Genomic DNA, 21,434 nt, shown 5'->3' on the forward strand with positions numbered 1-21,434 from the left:
TGAGAGTAAATTTTAGGTGGATGAGGGTGGAACATAAAGACTAGTGAGAGGCTCTTGCCACAATCCTAAGAAGAAATGAGTGAATTGGGCCAGAACAATGACAGGGAAGGAGGAAAGAGAACAAGTTTTGAAGCTATTATAAATGCAGTCTTCTTTAAAATGATTATAAATCATTTTAATTTGCTAACAGATTGTATGAAAGAATATAAGAAAATAACAGTCATTTCAGGATTTTACTTATTCAACTGGCAGTGTATAGTAACCATCGGCTAAAATGCCAGCTTTGATGTGGCAACCTGGATTGACTATAAGGCATTTTCTTAGAGACACATAGAGTTGGAAATGTCTGGTACTTCCTAAATAAAGATGTCAAGTACCCTAATTTATAACCCACAATTTTCACTGTATATCTTTAGAAATAATCAAAGGTTTACAAAGTGGTTCATCAGGTGAAGGCAGTTGCCTGTCTGATGACTTGATTTGATTTACTTTGATTCGGCAGGACCTATATGATAGATGAAGAGAATTGATTCCTACAAGTTGTCCTCTGGCCTCCACATGTGTGCTGTGTCCTAAACAAACCACATACATGCACATTCAGACACAGAGAGAAGAAAAAAAATTAAAATTCTGATGCATCCTGAGTATTCCATTCATCTATACTTATCTTTTCAATTGTTAAGGCTTACTTTCATGTAATCTTAAAATAGTATTTACTGTCAGACCTCAATGTTTCAATTTATTTACTTGGGGGGGGCACTCTTTAGACATCCATAAATACTTAATTTAAAAATACTCTCATCAGTACAAATAGTTTGAATAGACTTGGAAACAGCAATGACTCACTCTTAGTAAGCAGCAGCTTCCTGGAAATAGCATGAAAGTATGAGCAGCTTAGGGAACTGGTTTTACAAGGTAGATGCTCCCAAGACCTGTAAGCTTTATAGCAAGACAGGCTGCAGGGGGCGGGAGTTAATGAAGTGACTATAGTGGCTGGTGACCAATGAAAAGGATTTCTAATGTGCTGTAAACTTACCCTAAAAAGAGGTTGACTGTACTATATCACATTACAATAATCTGTGTTGACAGTGATTGTTTCTTCAACTGTCACTGACTTTCTTGGTGTTAATCAAGGTCATTAGTCATTGGTGCTGGAGTGATTAAGAGCCCCCACTGTGCTTCCAGATGAGCAGAGTTCTGTTTCCAGCACCCATGTCAGGAGGCTCCCAACCATCTGTAACTCCAGTTCCAGAAGATCTGATGTTCTCTTCTGGCCTCAAAGGGCACCCTGCATACATCGACCCACACATACACATAAATTTAAAAAGTAAACCTTCCAAAAAAGTCTTTAGTCCTTCATTTGAATGAAAAGGCCTCACTGTCCTCATATCTTTATCTGCAAAGAGAAGTGGGCATTTTTCAGATGCTCAGCAAAAATCTACCTCTGATCCCTTTGTCATCTGGGCAGTTCCGAATCATTCCATTGTTGAAGGGTTCATTCACACTGACTGCACCTGTGAGCTCACAGGCTTTAGTAAGGACTCCCACATCCTATCCTCTCATCTTTGTCTCATCTAGGAATTATTTAGAACTCATTGCAAAATCCATTCAAGACTGGGTCACAGAGGAAGAAGCGAAATATCAGGAAGCCAAAATGGCCGAAGAAGTCAACAGGGCCAAGATTGAGCTAGAAATGAAAATGTCAGCTGCCAAAATTTCTTCTAGCAAGGTTCTTGCCCTCAAAAAATCTAAAAGTAAGTAACCAGTGCATTTATTCATAGAATTAGGCCCCAGGGCATTCTCTTATCTTAATGTCAAACCTGAACATTCCTAGACTAGAAAGGGTTGCCCCCAAATGCCTGTGAGTCTCCACTTTCTCTAATAAATGGAACAGCCGCATTCCAAATGTGATGGTGTTGTAACCTGAGCCAGACATAGGAATGTTTGTCACAGTCCCATATACAGTTCAAATAGGATGAGTTAGGGAAATGCCAGTGTCCTTACTGATAGAATCAATGGGTTCCATCATCTAAATTTGTTGACAATGTGTAAGGGAGTCAGAGCTAGTGAGTGTCAACAGGATAATCATAGAGTTTAACAGCAAGACTAAATCAAGAACTTTCTTCAAATAGCAAGAAAACCATCCAAAGACCACCTGGAGGTAGGAATCTACAAGGAAGTGGTGAGAATTTCACAAATGCCTATGGCATGAACCTGACCAGATCTTAGATCAGTGCATATCTTTGATTCTGCTCATCTCTAAGCCTTGGGTAATTTCTAGAACTTTGGGCCCACTAGGGAAGAGAAAAGAAGGTAACAGAGAGCAGATAATTTTTAAGGAGGACACTTGATTAATTAAGAAGTGAAATACAGAGTTCATGTAGAAAGTATAGCTATTTCACAGTCTGTAGAAAAGAAACTCTCTGTGCTAGTAATATTATTTGTGATAGCTAAAGTTGAAAGTAATATCTCATAAGGAGACCAAGCTATGAAACTTCTGAAAATTTTGCAGCCTCTTTTTGTTACCTGAGGAGTTTGTATGTGGCCTGACTCTAAAGTAAAACCTATATCACCCTGATAAGGAATCCTTTGGTATCCAGCAAAATGGTTATTTTATCAGTAACTGAACTTCTTCCCATGGGAACCCAACAAGACTTCACCAAGTTCTTAGTGTCATACGTGGAGCTGTGTAAGACATAAAAGGAAGGCTGACTGTGTACTTACCTACTAGCAGGGAAAATGTTGACCACCTTTTTAATGTTACCATGCAAACCAAAAGCTCAGTATCTAGGTGCAGCAGAGAGCCATAACCTGGTTACTTCGGCTTGGAATGTACCTGGGAGGTATTGCCTTGAGTCTGCTCCTGTCAGAAAAAAATGTCAGAATGTTTGGAAGACAGAATGACAACCCTGACGAGAGAAGGGTCTCAGTGTGGGGGGGAACATTAGGTGTGCTCCTGTGGTTTGGGGCTATTAACCTAAGACTAATTAGGCAAATATTTTAGGGAGAGGGATTTAAACAACATGTCAAGGCACTGTGAATGTATTGTGAGGTGCCATCACCAAAGGCTCTGCACCACTCAGGTGTAGTTCTGGAGATGGCAAGATAGAATTTAGAGGTAAATACATGAGGAGCTGGCGCTGGTAGCCTTTGAAGTCCCTGCTAGCCCAGAGACTCATTCTTTCTGTGATACTTCTCTGTCCAGAGTTGCTTAGAAGTTTGGTTTCCTCTGATTCTAGGTAGCAAAGTGGTCAGCAAAACAGAGGTACCAGAACAAGAAAAGGAGAAAGAGAAAGAGAAGATCCCTTTTGTTTTAGAAGGCTCTCTCAAGGTAATCCAAGAAAAGACAAATGTCACAGATCAATCACAAATCCAAAGTTGCCCTGAGACAGAGGGTTTGCGTTCGTCACACAGAACGATCTTTTTAACTGAAACCTCAGAGATGACTGAAGCATCCATGAAAGGATCTGTGTGTTCACAGCTGTCATATGACAAGTCTTCAAGAGAATTTATATCTTATTATTTTCACACAACCACAACCCAGGATAGTAACTGGCTCACAGTGGTTTTTCTCCTTACCTTTGTTGAAAATGTTTGATTTTGTTTACATATTTGTATTTGAACTCTTAAATACAAAAGTAATAAGTGCTCCTGGGATCTTTCAAGATTATTTCACTGTGCTCTCTCTTTAGTTCCTGGAATAAGAAAGGTCAAAGTTGGTAAGTTCCAGCGTACACAAGCACATGTGCACAAATGTACGGAGGTGTTCTGTTCACTTGTTTATGGGCAAGTGTAGGTTTGCTCTGGTTTGTGACTTCTGCCCCTGTGGTGCGTCACCTTCCCGGAATGTGGATGCACTTACCAATGCAGAATTTCTCCAAACTGTGTGGTTTCAGAGTTTTTGTAGATTTTTTCATCATGTAAGTATGATCAATTATTAAACCCATCTGCGGCTCCTCTCTCATCCTTGAAGGTTGTAGGGAGGGGAGGAGAAGGCTCCAAAAGTTCCCAGCTTCTAACTGGGGTTTGAGCTTTCTGATGACCAGCTTCTACCCCATTCTGAAACTATCTAAGAGTTTGCCAAGAGTTGCCTCATTAGAACAAAAGACAGTCCTATCACTCATGAAATTCCAGGGGATTTGAGAGCTCTGTGCCAGAATCCAGGAATGAAGACCAAATATCTGGTTCTTATTATATCATAATATTATAGTTTCTATTGAAGTCAGTTATTACTTATCTGAAAATGGCTTCATTTTGCCCCTATTCGTTAAACATAGCTTCTTATTTATACAATTTTTAGTTGCGTTTTTCATTTCCACACAGGATTCTCAAGACATCAGTCTCCCTTTTTTTTTGCTGACATCATAGATGTTCATAAACTATCACATTTTACATTCCTTTATGGACAGCTTATCTTTTCTCTTTAGCTGATTTGAAAACATTCTGTGATCATCTGGTAAGCATTTAGCAGTCGCTTTCTAGCAAAAAAAAAAAAAAAAAGTTTGCATATACGTACACAAATAACTTCCCAGTAAACCTCACTGGTGGCAAATTTAGTGTGTAATGTATAAATAATAACAAATCTTATAGTAATCCTCATTTAGCAAATTAATACTTCATAATATGCTTTCATGGATGTTTTACTAAGTTATTGTATTCTTACACAGCCTATGGTTACAAGTAACAAGTATAATGCCACCATTAATACTGATTGACATTTCCATTCATGTTAATGAGACAAACGTGAAACAACAAAAGCGCATGTTCCATTTATTTGTCAATAACAAGAGCAATTTTTCAGAATCGAAAAAGAGAATTTGAATGCTGAAAGGCTATTTTCTCACTTACTCTAATGGCATTGTAGTGGTTAAAAGCACTTACATTGAATCCTTATTTCTAACATTCTACCCATTGATGTTGTTTTAGCACAGTTCATTAATAGTCAGTCAGTCTCCACGATGTAGCATTTGCTGATATCTGTAGTGTAAATACTCCAGCGGTAGCTGACTTAAAGCTACCAATGTGGCATTGTAAAAATCTGAGCTGGGAGCAGTGTGGATCTGTATACTACTATATATATGTATGTTTCTAATATATAGCACAGATAATAATGAAATCTAATACAATAATTACAAATCAGTGCATTTTGAGCAATTGTTGCCTTTGTTTTGAACATTGTACTTATATGACCTTTTTGATGGTGGCTTTGCTTAGCAACTATCTCATAAAATTCCCAGAGATGTATCAGTAAACTCATTAAATTAGTATAAGCTGGCATCAGCACACTACTGTTATTTTCTGCTTCGATTTATTGACCTTTGTGAATGCTGGGATCAATGTCTATCATCAGTTCCAAAAGTGGCTCAGCCAGTGTCTGTCCAAATACTGCCTTTTCAAAAGCTGCGCCTGGATTCCAAAAGGACTGTTGAGCTCACCTTGGCATTTTTATACCCCCTACTTTCTTGCTTGTACTTTTGATAGTTCATTTTAAGTACTTAGACTTGTTTTATGACTCTTATTTCATAAGTCCCTTGTCAGTATTCTTCACAGATATGCCTTTGAAGTTTTTGTTCAGGTTTTATTCAAAGTGGCTTAGTTCCTTGTGTTTTGCGACTTTTGTTTGTGAATTAATATCAACTTATAACTTGTTTTATTCAAGACTATGTAGCCAGACTGTCTTAATCCCCTCCCTCAGCCTCCCAAGTGATAAAATTGTAAGTATTTACCAACATGCTTGAAAACTCACAACTTTTTTTTAAAAAATGTATTTTGTCCATCCTTTTTGAAACATCCTGAGCTGGGAATGTTTCTCTGGGTAGTCTACCTTTCTGTTGATCAAGTATATTTAGGATATAAACTGAGAACTGAAGGAAAGGAGACTGACCACTGGAGAGGCTGCTGCCGTGGTCCAAGCTAAGGACAATAAAAAATCAGAACAGTGTAACTTATACCAGAAAGTTGGAGAAGAAACAGAATGAAGAGACTTCTCCAAGGAGACAGACAGGGCGTGCATATAGAACTTGGGAGTGAGAAAGGGACAAAGATAACCACAAGGTTCTTGGTTCAGTGTTTCAAAATGCCAGAAATAACACTTAGAAACATCATACCAAATTTCCTCCAAAATTAACCCAAATGCAACTCCCATTTGATCTTTTTCAAAATCCCTGTTTGATGTGTCTGCAGGCATGGAAGGAAGAACAGGAGAGGTTAGCAGAGGAGGAGCGCCTGAAGGAGGAAAAGAAAGCAGAGAAGAAAGGGAAAGAAGTCGGTAAAAAGAAAGGCAAGGATAAGGTAGAGAAAGAAGAGCCTAAGGCTGTGAAGAAAAAACCTCCTTCCAAGGAGAAACCTAAGGAAGAGCCAGTGAAGATCCCGGAAACGATAGAGGAGTCCGTCCCACTTCCCGAACCTGAGATAGTTTACCCGGTAAAGCAACTCTGAAAATTCTTTGGGATACTTATAACAGTTTAGTAGAAACAATGTTTTTTGTTGTTGTTATCTATGGACTAGGTTTGAATTTCTATTTTTGTCTAGAATCAAGACTCTTCTGTATAACTAAACACCAAAATGGGAACACCCTCAGGCCTGTTTTTCCCATCATGAAATTCGCTTGCCAGGGGCTATAAAGATGGAAGTGTGTCCCAAAGACTTAACATTTAAACATTAAAAACATAAATAGACAGCTGCACAGATCAGCTCAGCAGGCTGGATTTGCTGAGTGTGCACAGATGCCACTGTGCAGAGTGCCACATTTCTGGTCTACATGCTTTGGTTAACCCCCCTCTTTGCTAATTCTCTCTCAGGTGTCTATTTATGAGAAAACCCTGTCAGGAAAAAACTGGAGAGAAATGTCCTGGTCTAGTCTTTTCAACTATGACTCCAACCCAGTTACTCTAGAGTTTGGAGATGCATCTGAATCCCCTGCAGCTGTAGTAGCAATATCTACTGCTTAAAAATGTCCTTTACATATGCCCTCCTAAAGAATCAAGTGTTGATTTTTTACTTCACTTTGAAAAGAAAATTAGTGAACTTGATCTCTCCTCATGTCAGTTTGATGATAGAGCATGATTTAATTTGGACTAGATTATAAATGCTCTGATGAGTATTAATAACAGACTGTTTTAAAAGACTTATTTATTTTTATTTATGTGTGTGAGTACCCACAGAGGCCAAAGAAGGCAATAGATCCCCATGGAATTGAAGTTATAGGAAGCATGTGGGCACGGGGAACTAAACTTCAGTCCTCTGCAAGAGTAGCAACAGGTCTTAACTGCTGAGTCATCTCTCAAGCCCTAGTCATAAACTTTTTAAAATCCTGCTAATTACAATATATTAGAAATTAATAGAGAGTCTGGGCATAGTGGCATACAACTGTAATCCCAGCCTCATGGACACTGAAGCAGGTGTCTCTAACAATAAAGAAAATTAATAATAACATAGATTTGGGCGTCTGAGCCTACAAGGTATCAGATACAATTGTTTAATTTAAAAAATTTAAGCCTATGGAAACAGTAGTTGGCTAACCGTAGTAAGCTGAATGTTATCAATTGCAGTTTCACACTCAGTCATGATGTGTTCTCTTCTAGTTCCGAGGATACAATATGGGAGATATACCCATCCAAATCTCAGGGGAAAATTGCTATCTGTATCCGTCTGATGGAGGGCAGATTGAAGTAGAGAAGACCACATTTGAACGAGGTACATTTGTAAGAGCTGCTCATGTCATGGGAGATGTTCCTGCCTTTCAGATCAGCATGAGCCATTGTGCTTCTGAGTATGGTGGGTGACTGCCCACACCATTCGTGTTTACACTACATTACATTTTCAGAGTTCACATGCTTCTACTATAATTGGGTCTGCAAGGAATCAGCCAACTCAGAATTTGCCCTAACTTGTTGATAGGAACATCCTAATTGTTAAAAAATATTTAAGTACTTAGACATTAATGGTAGATGGTATGTTATCATCTATAATAAGTAAATAGGTTAATTGATAATATTAATTACAACCTACTCTGTCATGTTAGAAAGCAAACATATGCTTTGAGTTTCTGGCTTGTGCTGTGCAGCACAGTGCTCTGGGGACCTGCCACTGGTATTTTAGCTCTTACCGAGACCTGCATATGTGAACAGTTTATATAAATTTCAGATGGTTCATAGAAAATACAATATTTTCATCTTAATCCTATCAATTTCAAGAGACACTGAAACCACAGTTGAAAATGTAAGGCTGGATTTAAAAGGGAGATGGAAGGGAGAGGTGGGGAAAGCAAATGAGAACACTGGTAAGGGAGAGTGGACAGTTAGAAACGGCTCACAACCTGCAGAGTAATGATACCTGGAACACACACACACAATTATGGCTGTCATCATAGTGTCCTAATCAGTTCTGAAGATGTCAGGTATGCTAAAACACATTTGTGACATCAGCACTCATGAGGCTGAGGCAGGAGAAACAAGAATTTGAGGCTGGTCTGAGATACACACACAAACACACACACACATTCATATGTGTGTGTATATTATATATTGTATACAAATAATATTCAAACTTCTCATGTTAATTAGCTCATTTGATTCATCAGAGTTGAGTAGTGTTCACTACCTCAGATGATGTATTTTCTTTGTGTGATTTGGTTTGACATGTGATAAGAAGGCCTGTACAGACCTCTTTGTCCATCCGTCTTACGCATCCTTGTATAGAGTTGCTGAGTCCCAGGCATTTCCAATCCCTGTTTGATTCTGTGCTGCATTCTGCTAGTATTTTGTCATGTGTGGTATCTTCCATCAGCCCACCTTTCTATCCTATGTTTCTTTTTCAGGCCCAACTTTTATCAAAGTGAAGGTAAAAAAGGATAAACACAATTTTATAATTCACCTGAAAGACCCAAAGGAAATTGTGAAAAAGAACAAGGAAGAGGATTACTCTTCAGAAGAAGAGGAGGAGGAGAAAGTTAAACAAGACGCTGAAATGAGTGAGTGTCCTTACCTTTGTGGTATAGCCCTAAGTGCATCAGACCAGCCCCCGACAGAACCACACAAGCATCCCTTGCACTCAGCACATGCAGATTTTACAGGTGCCTGCTGCAGCATTTGCTGTCCTGCTTATGTCTGTCCTCCCTAATGTACTGAGCACAGACGCCGTATGCACAGCACATGTGCAGTTCTGGTCGTTGACTGATCTCTCGCTGCCACCCTACAGGAGCTCTGGCTCCAGTTTTTGTACTCATAGCAAGGAGCCAGGCGAGCTACACTGATCAAGCAACACTGTGTGCGATGTCCATTGTGACCTTAATCTTGATTCGTGCAGACTTGACCTCAGCTCCTCCCTAACTGATCCTGTCTGCGGCTTACAGGTCACTGCACTGCAAGCAATGGGGTCTCCTTCCTGCGCTCCTCAACTGCTTTGCTTTATAATACCAATTTCTTAGGCTTCAAAGACAAGATTTTTAAAAATCACTAATTTTTCCATGAGTTTATTGCCTAAATAGAGAAACGAGGTACAAGTGGCTGCCCAGCACTGTGAAACTTCCTGATGGTATCTCAAGGCAATGACACTTGGAACTGCTTCTTAGCCAAAGTAGGATGAGTTATAACTGCACAAGGAGATGAGTTAATGTTAGGAAAGCTTTCAAATCCACTTACTGATGGGACTAATATCTAAGTCTTGCCTATAAGTTTAATTACACTGATACTTTCCAAATTCAAGAACACAATGCTTGAGACGTTGAATGTACCCAGGAAGTTAGCACAGAAAACAATTTCATTTGAATAGCTCATTAAAATATATTAACTGGGGCTGGGGAAATGGCTCAGTTGGTAAAATTGTAAATGGCTGTACAATCGTGAGGACTCAAGTTCAGAAATCTAGCACCCACATAAAAGGCCATGAGCTTTGATACACACCCATAATCCAGCACTGGGAAGCTGACATAGCAGTATCCTTAAATAAAACAGAGCAATAGCAGACAGCACCTGAGGTCCACCTCTGACTTCCACACATGCACAGCTGTGCTCATCCACACACACATGCATAAACCATACATACTCAGTATATGTACATGTATATATATATATAATTTGAAATATTAAAAGAAGCTAATAGTTCTAATTCTACCACTTCCATGATACTCACTGTACAAAGTTTCTTTCTGTCTTACTGTAGCAATCTAAGCAATTTTCCCATTCACTAAATAGTCTTTGAAAACAAGGTTTTTAAATTATTTAATAATGTATCATTAATATGCATGTATTTCCCAGTTTATTATTTAAATGATTTTATTTTTTAGATGATTTCTACCAAAGTTAATAGATGAATTTATATGTAAGTCCATGATTTACTTAATAATGTCCTTTTGGCAAAGTTAAATAACAGTTGGTGTTTAGCTTTACTGCTAACGAACCTGATTATCTTTTGTTTGCTAAGATTACCATGTGTTCCTTTCAGATTTTGTTCTCTCCAGCCTGCAAACGTTGGCCCAGGTTTGAGCCATGATCTGGTTTTGGATGACGCATGGACTAAGACTAGATTTGATATTTGTAGAGCAGTGTTCCATAGAAGAGCAGAGATTTATGTGAGAAAGACTGTCCATGGCCTGCATAGCCTAAAGTGCTCACTGTCTGGCCGTTTTCAGAAAAAGGGTGTTGGCTTCTGACGTGAGCAGCCTCAGCAGATAAACTGACAGGAAAAGAAGAGCGGTGCCTGGTGCCTGCTGCCTGCGAGGCTGTGCTTGCGTCTTGCCTCTCGAGGGGGTTTTCTGTTGTGACCCATTTAGTTTTACTGCCTCAGTCTCCTCTGATGGGATCTGTGGCAGCATGTACCCCACATTCCTGGTCTTCCTGAGTCTGCCTTGGTTATGGTGCTTGTCTTGCCAGGCTTTTCTCAGTGGGCTGCCACTTGCTGTTGCAGCGGCTTACAGCTTCCGTGGTCGAGTCTGATGTGCTCCTGTGGTCTGAGGAGATTTCAGCTGGGGGCTCAACTTCAGTTCTTCGTTAAATGTTTTTGCACACCTTTCTTCATGTGTTCCTTGCTTTCCCCCATAATGCAGTTTGTAAGATTTTGCCTCCCTATCATTTACATCTTCTCCCTAACTTGTTTGTGTTTAAATGCTTCCCCCAGGATTCAAGATGTTTGGTTTTGGTTTTGGCTTCAAGGGTTTTGGTTTTTGTTTTGGGGTTTATTTTTTGCTTTTTTTTGGGGGGAGGGGGGTTGTTTTGTTTTTTCCACTTGATTTTCCTAGAAATCAAGTTGACTCTTAACCATGACCACCACTCACTTTCACTTCATTTGTTGAACACTGAACAAGGTTTAGTTGGGAACAATGTTTTTAAATCACAGAAAATGCTTTGTAGGTTGAGGATTTAGCTCAGTGGTAGAGCGCTTGCCTAGCAAATGCAAGGCCCTGGGTTCGATCCTCAGCTCAAAAAAAAAAAAAATCAGAAAATGCTTTGTAAAACATCTGTATGCATTTAAAGCTCCAAGTCCTTCTATTTTCCATAATTTGTATTTTGCTGAACATGTGTTCTAGTTGGCTTTTTTTTTTACTTGATACTACACATTCGAATTTCTACCATATCTTTTCAGGACACAATAGTTTTTTATTCTTTGTGTGTGTGTCTGCATGTGCATGTGTGAGTGTGTGTGTCTCACTAGGAATTAAAACTAGGACCTTGCATGTTCTAGAAAGTGTTCTACAACTGAGCTATGTTCCCAGCCTATTTCATACCTTCTTATCACTAAATAATACATGATTATCTGGGTATTCCAGTTTATTTATCCTCTGTCCAACTGGGAGACACCTTGCATGTGTCTGCATTTGGGCAATTATGAATAACAATGCCATGCTTATCCATACATGGTTTTTGGTGAGGGCATACATTTTAACCACTATGGATAATAGTGGGGAGCATGACTGTTGAGCCATATAGTAAGACAGAGTAGTGTTCTAAGGACCAACCAAACTGTCTTTCAGCACTGAATGTGAGCTTGGTTGGTCCAATCATCCCAGTCTTCAGGGTTGTCTCTGTTTGGGATTTTCTCCATTCTGACAGGTGCATAGTTTTACCCATTGTTTTAATTTGCATTTCCCTGATGACATGTGCCATTGAATCCCTGTTCTTGTGCTTATTTCCTATCTGTGTATCTTCTTTGGTTAGGTGTCTGTAGAGGGCTTTGGGATGTTTCTTCATCAGCTTGTTTGCTATTTCTGGGTAAGAGTTCTTGTATGTTTTATGTAACAGCCCTTTGTCAGATGTGCCTTTAGCAAATATTTTCTTCCAGACTGTGAATTATGGTTTCATTCTCATGAAGCATTATCCTTTTTTGTTGTTGTCCCACTGGGTATTCAAAAATTCTCAGTCAGGAAATAATCTCTTCATGGATTAGAGTATTTTAACCCAACACTGTCCCATTTTTATTATATGATGATGGAGCAGATAATAAAATGGAAAGTTTGTGATCCTTCACATATGCCTCAAGAATGTGCATTTTAACAAATTTTCTTTTAGAACTTGTGCTTGATTAAAACCATTTTCAATTGTATTTAAAATATAAGGGATTGTAAATGTGGGGATTTAAGGAAGTGTTTTTAAATGTGAAGAAACTTGGACTGACCTGGTGGTTTTCATTTGAAAAGTCATGTGAATGGTCTCAGATCAATAACCAGCATATGGCTAAGCCATTAACTGGTTTATATCCTTTCTTCATTTTGACCCAAAGTCCTTCAAACAAGAGTCTCATGTTCCACCCCTGAAACTCTGCTTCAATTCCCTGAGTCCTTGGTAAGAGCCAAATCAATTGTTTTTAAATTGATGGTATAAGAATAGCTAAGACCCCACTCTCAGAATTCCCACTGAATTCTGCTTACACTTCTGGAGAAAAATGGAAATATATCCTTGATACAATTTTGTCTTTTAGAAAGACAACAGGCAAAGAATGAAGTTGTCAGCAAGTTTGGATCATTTTCTGCCACCTTAGAAAATGGAATCTGCCTCTCAATAAGTTACTACGGGGCAAACGGGATGGCGCCAGGTGAGATGAACACAGTGCACACCACAGGGGAGATGTCCCAGGATGGCAGTCCCTGACATCCTCAGCTTGTACACTTGTCGGCAAACAAGCCTGTTTGGATTTAATGCTTCACATAGGTTTTCCCCTGCAATGTGGAGAAATGTGGTGTATGGAGTGTGTGTATGTGGGGGTGCATGCGCACATGGATGTATACACGTACAGTTTTTCCTCTGCATCAAATAGTGGTGCTTTCACTTTCAAATTCCTTTTATCATTTGTGTAATTTTTTTTACATAGTCACTTCTACACACATATTCTGTATATTCTGACCATCTTTATTAACTAGTCCATGCAAGTACTTCTGTAAGTTTGGTGCAAGGAAAACATGATCTTCTGGGAAGTCCCCTGGGTTTCTGCAGAATAATATTTCTATGAGTCCTGTGATGGCAGAACTTCAGTGCCAAGTGTCCTTTGGAACATTGTTCTAAAAGGAGTTGTTCATGGAACATCTTGGAGGATATCTTGGCTCCACTTTCAAGAAACAAATTTTTCGACTGGAAGCACTTTCCTTTCAAACCACAAAATATTATGTCACTTTACCTAGAACCAATTAAGAAATCTGTGGATTCCTACCAACTGTAAAGGGATCTAACTATGGTATGTATTTTTTAAACATTGCAAAATCAATAGGTAATCCCTATGCCATCTACTTTAAAACTCTATGCTGATATAGATTATGGTGATCGCTGCACCTCTTGACTGCACCTCTCCTGCAGATTACCATGAATTATCATACCCTTGTTTCCTAAAATGTCTCTAAAACCACACTAAGAGGTGGTTAAGAGCAGAAATATGGGTCTGGAGCTGAGAAGAAAGGACATACCTACTATGGCCATTGTAGAGTCAACACATAAACTGCATTTGGAGTCCTCAAAGTGAGCAAGATAGATAACATCTAATATATGCACAGACAAGATGGCATATGACAGTCAAATAGTATTTCACACACTTACCTATATGGGCGTCCTCCCCTGTGAACCTGATTCAGTAGGTCAGAGGAAGACCTGGGCATTTGATTAAATTCCATGAGTGGGGTTGGGGATTTAGCTCAGTAGTAGAGTGCTTGCCTAGCAAGCGCAAGGTCCTTTGTTTTGGCTCTGGGAAAACAATAAAAAAAAAAAGAACTGGGCTGGAGAGATGGCTCAGAGGTTAAGAGCACTGACTGTTCTTCCAGAGGTCCTGAGTTCAATTCCCAGCAACCATATGGTGACTCACTACCATCTGTAATGAGATCTGGTGCCCTCTTCTGTATACACAATGAATAAATAAATCTAAAAAGATTTCCCTGAGTAATTAGTATGGTGGCCACTCGAGAACATAGAGAACCTGGGACCTGGAAGCAGCTGCAGGATTAAAATGTATAAATGAGTTGGGGGGGATGTTAAATTGACCAGAAAGGTACATAGAAGCCAAAGAAGAGGCATGCTAAAAGGAGTCTTCTGGACTACACACACACACACACACACACACACACACACACACACACACACACACACACAGTATCACCATTCATCAGCCTTTTAGGATTGCCAGACCTTTAAAACCCAGAAGACAGTAGATTGCCTACAAGGAAACTACTTCACGCACCTTAGACAAAAATAATCTATGTCTTTGTTGGATTTCCTTGTTTGTGTTAGCTTGTGTTTAATGTGACCTTGGATTCTGTTGTCTCAGTGCTGGTCTTACTACTATGAATCTAGGACTTTCAGGTTATTTTATGAGTTCAATTTCACAAATAAAGACAACATTAGTAGAGTGCACAACAGCCAGGAAGGCGAGGATATGTCAGACAATGAATATCAACCACACTAAAGCATTAAGTGTTTCAGACTTTCTAACTACGATCTGATTTCAAGATAATTGTGTTTTCTCTGAAATATATCCAAATGGCAAAACATGATTCACATGGTAAAAGATAATGCCAACTTGAACCAAATTTTTAGATGTGTCATTTAACAAGCATGTGAAATATGAATATTTAATGCTCTTGTTTTCCCCTTTCCCTGTTTCTAGAGGTTACAGATCCCAATTTGGGCACAATGATGAACATCCCTTCCGCTCTGACTGCAACTGTGGTCCCCACTATAGTGACAGTTCCTCAAGGCAAAGGGAAGGCAAAAGGAAAGGGCAAAGAGAAACCCAAAGAATTCGTTATTGAAGAGGAACATCCAAAAGAAGAAGAGAAGAAGGTAGATGAGCATGGCTGCAGATTTCCAACCTTTCTACCTCAGTGTGACTTAAAAATTGAAATGCAATTGCGTTGTTTCCCTACACTCTTTCCTTCCTCCAAGTCTTCCTATGTCTCTCTCTCAAATACCTGGTCTCCTCTTCTTTAATTATTCTCTCTCTCTCTCTCTCTCTCTCTCTCTCTCTCTCTCTCTCTCTCTCTCTCTCTCTTCACACACACACACACACACACACACACACACACACACACACACACATACCAATATGGTTGCTGGTTTCACCAACACTACCTTAATCTCTTTTAACTACTATTTCAAAATATCTTAGACTACATAATTCACAAACAGTAGAAATGAATTGCCCAAACTGAGTCTGGGAAGTGCAAAAGCAGGTGCTTTTTATGAAGACCTCAATCTCAACCATGAAAGCCAAACTATGGGATGTAATCAATTACTCAAAGGCCTATTTAGTCCCATCACTTTGAGCATCAAGTTGCACTATCTGAGTTTAGGAGGATGCCAACACTCACAGGATTGTATTGCCCATATTCTACACATCCAAATGGGGGCACCATTCAAGTCCCAGTTCAGTCCATTTGCTCAGCGCATCTTCTCCAGTGACCTCTGCCTACTTTGATGCTGCCTTCTCTCGGGGAAAATGTTACATTCGATACTATTCTTTGTCACATCTGGCTACATGCCAGTTAGCAAGTAGAGTGAACGTTTAGTAGCCAGGCGTTGGTGGCACACGCCTGTAGTCCCAGCACTCGGGAGGCAGAGCCAAGCTGATCTCTGTGAGTTTGAGGCCAGCCTGGGCTACCAAGTGAGTCCCAGGAAAGGCACAAAGCTACACAAGGAAACCCTGTCTCGAAAAACCAAAAAAAAAAAGAAAGTTTGATGACCGTGAAGAATCTTGCATCTTTTTTAGAATCAGTGGCAAGGTCTACTTATTTGCAGTTGTATTGTCCTTGCTTGAGCAAAATAAAGGTGTCTTATTTAGAAAATAACAAACTCTTATTCATGTACAGAATAATTTACAGGATGAAGTAGAACCCGAGATGGTTGTACAGGAAGCTCCTTATGTTCCCACCTTTCAAAACCTAAATGTGTCCTGCCCCAATGGGCTTCTGCTGACCTTCATTGGGCAAGAATCTACAGGTGAATGTTAACTGGGGTGGGCGGGGAGGCACGGGTCAAAAACTCACAGAAAATTCCACCCCTGGAAAGTGTGTCTTTTCTTACCAGTTGCACATATTGGTCATGAACAATGGGTAGTTTTCAAATAATGAGCATAACAATGATGGTCATTTTTCAACCACTTGCTATGATGAAACACTGTCAAATTCCTTAAAATGCATGTAAAAACATAAATTTTATGACACAGGTACTGATCACTCCATCTTATAAAATATAGAAGTTGAGACTTCTGGAGGTGCAGTAATGTGTCCAAGGTCACCTGACTCCTAGTAGGTAGAGATGGGAAGTTATTCTTGGTCTAGTGATGGTAAATGCAGCTTTCTTAATGGCTTTTATGTGGTCCTGTCTTCCTTCATACAGCGAGTATGAAGAGAATGAGAAGTATGCACATTAAGCAAATAGAGAAACCCTCTCCCATCCCATTATTTTTATATAGTTTATTACTTCTGTTGGTTCTAAATATGGCTTCTTACTTATTTGGATGAATACATAAGTACAATAAATGCTTTGTTTGTTAACCTGGCGAGAGCTACATCTGGGATTGAGTCTGAGTCCATTCAACAGTGTATAAGGATTCCTATTCCTCCTGTATCCAATGGTGTCATTTTTCATTTTCTTGATGATAACCATCTGGCTAGAGTAAGATGGAAGCTTAGTATAGTTTTTGTTTTCATTTTCCTAGTAGCCAAGCATGTTGAAGGTTTTTTTCATGTATGTGTTCATTTGGAAAGTAGCTATTCAGTTCATTTTCCCATTTGGTTGGATTATTTGCTCTTTTAGTTATTTCTATATATCTGGAAATTGAGCCTCCATTAGACAAACCACCACAAAGATTTTCTCCCATCCTGCAGATTGTCTCTTAACTTTTCATGGTTGCTTTGGCTGTATCTCAAGAAATAACAAGAATTGACAAATGGTATTGCATCAGATTGAAAGATACACCATAGTTCTTTGGTTTTAGGGGAAGGTATTTATCAAGTGCTTTTCTTCTTGATTACCAGGGAGCAGCAGAACACTGAGAGTGGTCTGGATGTGGTTAGAGATGGAGGGTAGTTAATTTTGAAGGATAATGGGTGAGTTAGAAAGGGTTTGAATGAGGCTGTGTTTGAAGGAGGTTGCTGAGGCCTATGGCTCTGAGAAACTAAGGGATACCAGAGCATTATCTACCATGGAGCAAAAACTTACCCAGAGTAGCATGCCATCAGAGAAAATGGATCACTAAGACATTGAAATTCTGCTCCCAAATCATTTCGCCCCTACATACTCTGGACTCTACAGTATGTACATAAACTAGAAAGGATGTACTGTTTACTATGTTATTGAAATGGCCTTGCTCACTACATTGGAGTGGGAAAGGTCAGTAAAGAACCAGTTTGTTGGGTGATAAGTCATGACTGGAAGGAAACTTCCCTATTCCTGGAACACAGATACTAGAATAAAAACAAGAAAGAATATAAAAATTCCAGCCCCAACTCACCCACCAACAGCTTTATTCTCTTTTGTCTCTTAAGCTTGTACTGTGGTAGATGAAGAGCCCACCTGGGACATCATGATCCGTCAGAGCTACCCCCAGAGGATGAAGCACTATGAGTTCTATAAAGCCGTGATGCCACCCGTGGAACAGGAGGCATCGAGGGTTATCACCAGCCAGGGCACCGTTATCAAGTATATGCTGGATGGATCCACACAGGTCTATAGTATTTAAATGACCTTCCCCACAGCAAAGTAAAAGACAATTGAACTATGAGTAAAGAGCAACACTACAGCACGTGGAAGGCACAAAAAACAAAAACAAAACAAAACAAAACAAAAAAAAAACCTTAAAGTGACAGATAAAAAGGAGCATAGTGAAGGGGAGTGCTGTCTATGAACGCCAGGATGCAAATAATATATATGATATATAGGGAAGGGCTTCTGTAGACAGACATTACACCTTCAAGAGCCATGAATAAGAAACAAGACTAGGCATCTAAAAAACCCCAAGAAAATAAATGACAGATTCAGCATTTCTTAAATCACCTAACAATAAATACTTGAACATAAATTTTAAATGAGCAAAAATAATATAGACAGAGACTCGAGAAGTTAACATTCTATTTTTTTTTTTAAATTGACTGCTATGATGACAGTGAGATAGCTCAGTGGGTAAGGGCACCAAATGTGATTACCTGAGTTTGATCTCCAGAACTCATGTGTTGGAAGGAGGGAACAGACTCTGGAAAGCTGACATCTGGTCTTCATATATGTACCATGACATACACAGAGTGGGGTACAGGTAGGGATAGAGAGGGGAGTGAATAAGTAAAATATAGTTTAAAAACTGCTGTGGGAAAAAAATCAAGGGTTCTTAAAAAGTAAAAGTAATTGTGAATGACCAAGTAGTAGGGAGGGTGACTAGCAAGAGAGAACTAAGTTAAGAGGTATGGAAAGGTAATATATGCCCTAGGATTTCCAGAAGAAAATAATGAGAATGAAAGGGGAAATAATTTAGAATATGACACATGAAACATTTCTAGTACTTAAAAGCATACTTCCAATTCATCCCAGCCACCAAGTGCCAGTCTGGGTTGATGCTAATTTAATCTTGATACTTAGGACTGCACAGGTAGCCTGCACAGCTCCTGAGGAGACCAGGAAGAATCAGATGAGAGTCACAGTGGCAGATGACTTCCTTGTCAGACTCAAGGGAGGCTGTGCATATGGGTACTCATAAAGGTAGCTGTGATACCTAGAAATGGCAGACATCCTCCATAGAGGGTAACAGAAATCAGGCATCAAAAATATAATACATTTTAAAACATAATTGTTTGAACATTATTCATCTATATGGTTTTTCAATTATATAGAATAAGGGTGAAGAATAGAAAAAATTATATGTGAACCCAACAAAAGGTAGGAAATAGAAACAAGACAGAGGTGGGTAGAAAATATGAAATCATATTCTTTGTTGTCTCCAGGTCCAAATCTCTCCTGTGATGGCACCTTCTGGTGTACAGCATGGAGATCTGCCATCAACCTTTCTTCTTTAGATTATTTTGAGTCCCAAAATGTTGGACACTGTATTCATTGTGGACCGGCCTCCTCTTGACTTCTGAGAATTCTGAGACCTTGTTTCCCTTTCAGATTCTCTTTGCAGATGGTGCTGTGAGTAGAAGTCCTGATTCGGGTCCTGTTTATGTGTCTCCTGATATGTCTGCAAGTCCCCATAATGGAGATTTGGTGGACTCGGCTTTTCAGCCCAAATCAGAAATAGGACCATCTGAGATTGTCATTACCAAGAAAGGTGACCAATGAAGTTTCTTGACTTGCTGAACTTAGTAGTTTTCAAATGGTTAACGGGTGTTCAATATTATTATGATACTGCTCATCTTTCTAATATATTCATATATATTTATGTATATGTATATACACATATGTATATGTGAATTTTCATTGCCAACACAGGATTGCTTAGTATCTCATGAACTACGTTTTCCTCTGTATAATAAATATTGCACATTTTCCAATACGTAACAGTCTCCTATGTCCTTGTACCCTCTTACACATTAGCTGTACATTCTGAGGTAGTGTTTTAGGGAGTTGCTAATAGGATAATACCAAGATTCTGAATCAGCATCCCTGGGATGCTATTGATCTCTCCTTCAAGTTGAGACAGAGCCCCTCAGATGTACTCATGAGGTTTCCATGTAACAACTTTCATAGCAGAAAGGGAAAAAAAGCAAACTCAAGAGTCTGTGTTCACAGAAGACTCTTTCTTGACTCTGGCCCGCATCCGCACTGTGTTTCTCATGGGCTGCACCTGGCTGGGGTCCAGGGCACCCAAACAAAGAACCAACATTGTGTGCCTTGTTTCCCGGCTGACCTGTAAGGGTTGGAGTGTAGGGGTGTTAGGTAATAGTCGATAGTGTCTGCAGTAGATGAAACCAAAGATTGCTGCCCATAGAATTTCTGTTTATCCCCTCTTACCAGAACAATATGCAAGCAGATGCTTCCTCACACCCGTGACAATGCCAAATATTATTTTTAAGTGTCATTCAGGTCAGAAACTAATTAGTGAATCTTGTTATTATTTGATTAATAGTGAGGTTGAATATTCAATAGTGTTTATTGAGTTTAGTCACAGGAACTTCCACAAGAATCATTAATTTTTAGTTTTAACAGTATCTATCTTGTCCATTGTAACAATTTCTTTGAAATTTTTTGGATTATTTAAGTCTCCATCTACATTTATTTTCAAATCTCTTTAGTGTTCCTAGCTTATTTTAATCACTGATTCTTAATTGCTGAAATATAATTTGTAACCTAATATATGATCAATAATTCAAATCTATGCTTAAAAACAGCATACATCTTGTAGTTATTTGGTATGGTGTTCTCTTTATATTTACTATATAAAACCTGCTAGTTGTGTTTTCCAGATAAACCTGAGTTTAGCAACCTTTTCTGTAAAGGGCAAGATGGTAAATCTTATAGACTTGGCAGGCTATGTGTTCTCTGTCACAATTACTCAGCAGTTCTGCTGGAGCATGAGAGTACTTTTTGATAATACATAATTCAATAAGCCTTGAATCTGTTGCATCCCAATGAAAACTATTTATGAACACTGAAATTTGAATTCGGTATCGTTTCCATGCATCATGAAATACTTTTACATTCCTTTTAGCTGCTCAGAAATATGAGGTGTCATTACCTCACAGACTACACAGAACAGACTACAAGCCTCGCCTGTAGATAAATGGCCAGCCCTTACTGCATGTCCTTGCACGCTTTTCCTCTCCCCCACCAGTTTATTCACCTTGTTTACATTTACTGAAAGGAGGGTAGCACCTCCTCCTCGGTGCTGTGTTCCTTGTCCTCTCGCATTATTTGAGAGCGAAATTTGTCTCTTTAATGGTTCTGTCAGATTTCTCTTCAAATAGTTTGATAATATAATTTTAAATACTGCTTTAGAATTATTCTTTGTGGTGAATTTAACTTGTTATCATT

General features: G+C 39.1%; 1 protein-coding gene across 1 annotated transcript in view; it reads left to right on the forward strand.

Annotated features, from left to right (window-relative positions):
- Spag17 (sperm associated antigen 17) overlaps nucleotides 1-21,434 on the forward strand; it is a 235,607-nt gene that overhangs the window by 160,605 nt on the left and 53,568 nt on the right. The window contains exons 19-28 of the mRNA XM_036191366.1: nucleotides 1,579-1,758; nucleotides 3,244-3,331; nucleotides 6,184-6,423; nucleotides 7,584-7,695; nucleotides 8,819-8,971; nucleotides 12,913-13,026; nucleotides 15,079-15,254; nucleotides 16,280-16,409; nucleotides 17,960-18,138; nucleotides 19,572-19,731. Of these exons, the coding sequence (XP_036047259.1) occupies nucleotides 1,579-1,758; nucleotides 3,244-3,331; nucleotides 6,184-6,423; nucleotides 7,584-7,695; nucleotides 8,819-8,971; nucleotides 12,913-13,026; nucleotides 15,079-15,254; nucleotides 16,280-16,409; nucleotides 17,960-18,138; nucleotides 19,572-19,731 (1,532 nt within the window). The remainder of the gene's footprint in view (nucleotides 1-1,578; nucleotides 1,759-3,243; nucleotides 3,332-6,183; nucleotides 6,424-7,583; nucleotides 7,696-8,818; nucleotides 8,972-12,912; nucleotides 13,027-15,078; nucleotides 15,255-16,279; nucleotides 16,410-17,959; nucleotides 18,139-19,571; nucleotides 19,732-21,434) is intronic.

This window comes from Onychomys torridus, chromosome 6, assembly GCF_903995425.1.
Source record: "Onychomys torridus chromosome 6, mOncTor1.1, whole genome shotgun sequence".
Taxonomy (NCBI): Eukaryota; Metazoa; Chordata; class Mammalia; order Rodentia; family Cricetidae; genus Onychomys; species Onychomys torridus.